Raw genomic sequence first — 7,077 nt, forward strand, 5'->3', positions numbered from 1 at the left:
GAACCATTTAGACGGTCTGTCAGTTGTGAAGGCTAGCAGATACTGTTCCAATACCCGATTGCGGACCTCCGTCTGGCCGTGTGACTGTGGGTTGTATGCAGTCGAAAAATTCAATTTCGTGCTGCTGAGGCGAAGCATCTCTTCCCATGTCACATTCAAGAAAACTAAGTCCCTGTTAGATACCAAAGTTTTGGGAAACCCATGATGATGCACCATTGTGTTAATAAATAGATACGACATTCGCAGTGCATCAAAACGTGTAGGTAAAGGTGCAAAGTGTGCATACTTGGAAAGGCGGTCTACCACCACTATAATAGTCGTATAACCTCTAGAAGGAGGCAGACCAGTGATGAAATCAATTGAGACGTCCTCCCATACCTGCGACGGAATCGGTAGTGGCTGCAGTAAGCTTGCAGGTTTTTGCGTGGAGTATTTTGTTGACTGACACACGGCGCAAGACTCAACAAATTTCTTCACATCGTTGCGCATATTAAGCCAATAGAAGCCTACAGAAAGAAGTTTGAAGGTAAGTTCATAACCCGGATGGCCAGCCATGGGCGTGCAATGGTGTTCCGTAAGCAGCTGACTTTTAAACCTCGAATTCGAACTGAGGAGGACCCGACGGTTGAAATACACCAAACCATCCACCCAAGTCAGATGTCTCGGCGCTGTACCCATTCTGACCTACTCTACCAACGCAGATCCAACAACGATGCCGTTTCAGCCTGCAATAATTCCAGTAGCTTTGGAATGGGTTGGGCTACAGCGGCCAGGAGAGCCCCGTCGTCATCCACGATCTCCACTGGCTGGTCGTTCTCCTCCCGGCGAGATAACGCGTCTGTCGCCTTATTGGTGCACCCCTTCGTGTATTCGATTGTGAACTTGAAACCAATTAACTTTCGAACATAAAAGTGTTGATCTGGCGTCTTCACGACCTGCTGGCAAAGGTCTTTCAAACTTCTTTGGTCACAACGAATAATAAACACCCCCAACAGATATTGACGCCATTTTTGAACGGCCTCCACAATTGCATAATGTTCCTTGTGATATGACTACGCCACCCGCCTGCGAGAGCCCAATTTTCGACTAAAATACGCAATTGGATGCTTGTCTTGGATCAACACTGCCCCAATGCCTACATCTGACGTGTCGGTCTCGATACAAAATTGCTTCTCAAAATTCAGAATGCTTCACTGTTTTCGGTTGAGGCCACGATGTCAAACCGTCGATCTTCGTCGGGTCTGCCTTAAGGATGCCATCAGAAACTAAATGACCCAGGTACTCTACAGTGCTACTGCAGAATGAGCATTTGGAGAGTTTGACGAAAAAATTATGAGCTTGTAGCAAGGATAAGTCCTCTGCGAGGTGTCTGCAATGATCATCCAATGTCGAGCTGTACACCAAGATATCATCGAAGAAAACAATGACACATTTACGTAGCAAAGGTTGAAAAATACCATTCATCGCTGCTTGGAAAGTTGACAGTGCATTTGTGAGACCAAAAGGCATCACCGAGAATTCAAAGTGCCCGTCGTGAGTCCGGAAGGCTGTTTTAAACACATCTGCCTCGTGCATCCGGATCTGATGGTAGCCTGACCGAAGATCCAATTTTGTGAAAAACTTTGCATGTCCCAAATCGTCGAATAATTCGTTCGCCGTTGGAATCGGGAAGTGATCAGGAACCGTGGCAAATTGAGAGCCCGGTAATCAATGTAAAATCTGAACGTTTCGTCCTTCTTACGGATAAGCAAAACCGGCAAGGAGAAAGGGCTTTGACTGCGCTGGATTATACCTTGATCTAGAATTTCCTGAACCTGCCACTCAATTTCATTTTTCTGAAAATATGGGTAGCGATAAGGGCGGGCATTTACTGGTTTAGCATTTGGAAGAAGATGAATACGGTGGTCAAACTCTCTGCGCGGAGGCATACCGGACAGCACACTGAAAACTGAGTGAAACTGCTCCAGCACTTGCTGGATTCTCTGTCCGCGTGTCCCTCGGAAAAGCCTCGGTCTCCCAGGCGTCTGGGTCAGCAACCCGGCCTCCACCGGAATTGTCTCGTAAAATTCATGAGCAGGGGAATGGGCAGCCAACATAGCCAATGACTGTAGAGAGATCAAACGAGGGGTCGGTTGGACTCCTCGTAAAGCAATAGGAATCCCGTTTTCTTGAAACTCTAAGGTCTTCCCCACAAAATCTGCTGAAATCTTTCCAAATGACTCCAACCACGCCATACCTAGGACAATATCAGGCCCATGTATTTCCATAATATGAAGGTCCAGCAGAAAATCAATTCCCTGCACCGAAAGCTTCATCCGCCAGGCCACATGGGAGCAAATCAACGAGGCGCCATTGCCCACATAAACACAAAATGGGCGAATGGGGGTTAATGCCAACTGCAGTTGCTCCGCAATCCGGGGGTGAAGAAAGTCGTGAGTGCTTCCTGTGTCGATAAGTATGCTCTCGTTTGTCGCCCCAATAGCTCCAATTATGTTGAATGGGCGGGAATCGCTGCTCCCGGACAAGGCGTGCAAGTGTGATAAATCGACGGTAATAATCGCCTCATCTTCGGCGCTGGACCCTGACTGGTCCGAGGTGGCATCATGCTCCTCGTCACCCACATAAGATAAGATCTTTTGTTTACAAACGTGTCTAGGGGCCCATTTCTCTGGACAATGATAACACAATCTTTACCTCGACCGTTCTGCCTTTTCTGCATTCGAAACACGAATTTGGTCGAATCCGGGCCCGATGGGGTCTTTGGCATTCGTTCCCGATGGAAGAGAGGTCTGCCCAGAGGTTGACCCTCGACATGGGTGACAGCACGACTGTCCCTACTATGCCACTCTCCTCGTGATCCGTGGCAGTGGCGTTCGTCACGAGATGCCGCAAATGGCAGGGCTAATGCCATTGCTTCCGCCAAAGAAGAAGGCTGCTGCAACTCCACATTCTCCTGTATAGCCTCTTTAAGGCCAGTGATAAAAATAGGAATCAATGCTAACTCCGAGAGCCCCTCCACACGATTTAAATAGTGCTCAAACGTGTCGTGGTACTCTGCAACCGTGCTAGTCTGCAACAATTTTGACAAGGGGCAAATATAATTGCAGAAGCTTTGGGGATCAAACCTGTGGCGAACGTCTTCCAAAAATTCCTGCCACGAGACAAATGGGTTATTGGCTCGATAGTTAAATATCCACTCCGCTGCCGGTGGCTGGAAGAGCATGATCATGTAGTGTATTCGATCCTGATCTGGCATCTGTAGATTGTCAAAAAAGTAATCAACTCGGGAAATCTAGTTGGTCGCAGCGGACCCGTCAAAATGTGGAGCCTTCATATTATGATCCCGAGGTCTATTCCCTCGCGTCGCAGGAAACTGGTAGCGATGGCAGGGAGAATCCCAGCTCGTAGGCTGGCCATAACCATGGAAGTTTATGTCCAAACCTCATCGATATCCCCCCAATGGACGGTCCCAACTTGTACGTTGCTTGGAGTATGAACGAGAGCGACGCAGATCCGACACCGGTTAACGATAAGTGGGTCGCGTGGTACGCCAATGTGAATCACGATATGCTCCCCGAATCGGACGGTCTTTCCCACCACGCTCACGCCGACCGTGGATGAAAAACCGGGGGTCGGTGTCCAAGTCACTTCCAATCAAAGCACGATGCCCCAATTTATTGTCATCTTGGGCCTCGTCGGAAAAATAAGGCGGATCCGGATCGGGGACGGCTGGGGCCTCCAAATTATCAACACGCCTATCCGTCGAATCCAAGCCAAACTCCAATTTGTCGAATCTCGCCATGATCCTGTCAAACCCTGCGATGAGGGGTCAGTAACAGATGTCTCGCCAATAGGCTGGGGAACGGTGTCAAGATCGTCCCTTGGTGGCGGTCTGGGACCATTAGGGTTATGCCGATTACCCGTCTGGTTGTGGCCTCCTGCCCCGAGCACCAACTCCTGAGTGTTACCGCCCATAAGAAGACCCGATGGAGGGAAAGCTTCTTCACTTCCAGCCATTGTGAGTTCGATATGAAAGACACCAGTTGTTAAGGGTCGTCTTCCCTTAACGAGAGATTTGCACACAAGAAACAGAGACCGTAGACTATCTGGCGTCCAAGAGGTTTGGATCGGTGGTGTTTTCTGGCAAAAGAGAGCTGGGCACGAGTGAGAAACTCGTCGGCAGCGTTAGGGATGATAGAGTTTCTTGTTGCTCAATAAAGTGGCCCAATAAACGATTTCATTAATTGAATGAATTTAATGAAATTGCCCTATTTATAATACTAAGGACCCTAGGGTTGGTTCGACTTAACCTATACGTTCGGGAAAGAACCAACTAAGAAAACCCAAGCGGGGCTTATAAAACGCCGACCAAAATAGTTCAAAAATAACAATAAAAATACTAATTAAAAGAAACACATGAAAAAGGCTTGCTAACTAAAGAATTGCGCGCTACTTAGCGACGTAATTCAAGAGCTTCTGTGGAGGCTTGAGTCGATCTCTCGGTCTCAAGGTACGAGCTGTTGTTCTGGTTTGCTGCTGTCGCAACGGCCCTTCCCTCTCTGGCTGATCGCCCTTCGTTGATGGAGTGTCCTAGTCGACTTCATTCGCTGCTGCAGTGCTCTGTAGTGGTTCATCGGAGTGGCTGGAGATACTCTTATCAAGCTGGTGAGAAGGGGAGAAGTTTGTCGGAATTCGACCGGAGAGGGAATTAAAGGAGAGGTCGAGCACACACATGCTCGTTGGGATGTCGACGGAGATTTCCCCGGAGATTTGGTCGTGCAAGAGGTTCAAAACCCTGAGATCCTGATAAGGCTCATTTCATGCATCGGTTTAGGGGTAAAATGTATACTACTTGATCGGTTTATCGCGCAAACAAGTGTTAAAATGTGCAAAAATGCTACTTGACCAAGGCAACAAGGCCAAACTGATCAAACAAGTACAAAAGGCGATAAAAGGCCAAAAATCGGGGGAGTTGATCAAGAGGGAGTGATCAAGCAGTTAAAGTGGGGACCGCTGGCTTCTAGAAGAAGAACACGTGTAGAAATGAACTGGATGTGGTGCACCATTCTATTATCCAGGACGATGATCTAGAAGGGGACACGTGCTAGTTTATGAAGACGCCAAGATGAGCCGGTCAGAAATCGGTTACCCAAAAGCGTCGTCATTCTTGAAGAAAGAGAACGTAGCAATCAATGAGTTGCTCATCCTCTGCATGAGTGAATATTCCCTGTCAAGATCGTTATCCAGCTGGAGGCTGAATCGAGATTATAAGTAGTCTGCGCCACCACAAGAAGAGAATCCGAAAAAACTTTACTTTCCGTCTAGTTTAGCTTAGTTTAGCTTAGTCCAGCTCTCTAGTTTAGTTTAGTTTAGTCAGCCTTCTAGCTTAGTTTAAATTCAGTTCTCTAGTTAAGTTTAGATAGCTTAGTTTAAAGGGCGACCGATGGGAGCGCTGCAGAATACCCATTTCTGTTAGCGTAACTTAAGTTTCCTGCTAAGATTCTTCTCAGTTTAATTGCTTTCTTTAATTCAGAAGTGTTAGCTTAGTTAAATTTCACGCTGTAATCGTTTTTAGTTTAATCAAAGTTATTTTTGGTTTTAATCCTCGCATTTACTTTTCTGTTGTTACCTGCAATTTACTTGACCAAGTAGTTAAATTTCCGTTGATCAAGCTAGCTAGTTTAATTCTGTCTAGATTAAAAGTAGTAGTTAAAAAAAACTCCCAAGTTAAAGCGTGACAGCAGCCAACCCCTTGTTCACTAATCACACACTCGATACACCAACTTCTCTGTGGGATCAATCCCAAACATGCCGCTTTACTGTTATAGTAGTGCGAAATCGGGAGTTATAAATATTTTCTTTCTTGAGTCGTGAGTCGGATTGAGGATTGATTTGATTAAGTGGCAACGACAATTTTCTAACTGATCCACCCGGTTCAGTTATCTCCCATATAACCTGATCCAATTTTAATCCGTCGTTCTCGTCCTCACCAAAATGGCGCCGTTGCCGGGGAAGCATGGTGTTACTTTATGTTTGTGTGTAGTGCGTAGGAGTAAATAGTTTATTTCTTTCTTTTCTCATTTGTTTTTCCTGCTGTTGATGAGAAGGTATCACCAAGGTGATAACTGGAATCATCCCTTGATATAAAGAAGAACTAACACTCGTTAGAGAGTCCAGGAAGCCGGAGTAGTTACCACTCGTTACATAACAGCATTAGAGGTAGCAGCAACAGCTGAACAGAACACGCTACCACCATTACCAAAAAAGAATAGAAGCAGAGATGGTCGTTGTCGCTGACGACTCGGGAATCGCCTCTTTGCACGCTCATGATGAGAAGGAGCCCACACATGCCATTGCCGCCACACCTGGGATGCGGACCATCACGATCAAATCAGGAGTGCTGGCCGTATTATCCCACTTTTACGGTCTGTCGAAAGAATGTCTGTACACCTTCCTCGAGGAGTTTTGCCGATACTGTGATATTCAGCCCATCCCGGCTGGATCCACGTCCAAAGATTATAGGCTCAAGGCTATTCCCTTCGTTTTGAAGGGGGACGCGGGTGTCTGGCTGTCAAGGCTGTCAGAAGGATCCATCAGGACTTGGTCTGACTTCCGCATGATATTTTTCGATCGTTTCTTTCCAGCATCGAAGACAAGTGCCCTGAAAAGGGAGATTACAGAGGCCAGACAGGAGTATGATGAGACCTTCGACCAGTACTGAGACAGTTTTCAAGGGCTGCTTCAAGCGTGCCCCAACCATATGTTGAGGGAGAAGGAGATCTACTCGATCTTCTATGGCGGACTCACAATAGACAACAAAAATGATCTCAACCTCACAGCTCAAGGGGATTTCTCGAAGACCGCATTTAGCCAAGCCAAGAATATACTTGAGAGGTTGATTGAGGCCAAGCAGTCGTATGAGACAACCTGAGGGCAGTACATACGAGGGGCAGTGCACGTAGCAGAGGCGCGCAATGATGAGAAGCTAGATGCTCGTTTTGAGCAAATGGAGAAAAGGCTGCTAGAGGCAGTGGAGAAAGCCAGACCGCCGCCACCACCTGCACCTAAGGAGACACA

The 7,077-nt window shown here is 47.1% G+C and overlaps 1 protein-coding gene across 1 annotated transcript; it reads right to left on the minus strand.

The window, feature by feature from the left end:
* Positions 1 to 1,173: 1,173 nt before the first annotated feature.
* On the minus strand, positions 1,174 to 4,017 carry LOC121779031. Its single transcript, XM_042176383.1, has 6 exons — positions 3,921 to 4,017; positions 3,607 to 3,816; positions 3,126 to 3,151; positions 2,806 to 3,070; positions 1,793 to 2,668; positions 1,174 to 1,592 (listed from the first exon to the last, which is right to left on the minus strand). The coding sequence occupies exons 1-6, from the start codon at positions 4,015 to 4,017 to the stop codon at positions 1,174 to 1,176; spliced, it is 1,893 nt and encodes a 630-aa protein (XP_042032317.1).
* Positions 4,018 to 7,077: the final 3,060 nt, after the last annotated feature.

Source organism: Salvia splendens, chromosome 19, assembly GCF_004379255.2.
Source record: "Salvia splendens isolate huo1 chromosome 19, SspV2, whole genome shotgun sequence".
NCBI lineage: Eukaryota > Viridiplantae > Streptophyta > Magnoliopsida > Lamiales > Lamiaceae > Salvia > Salvia splendens.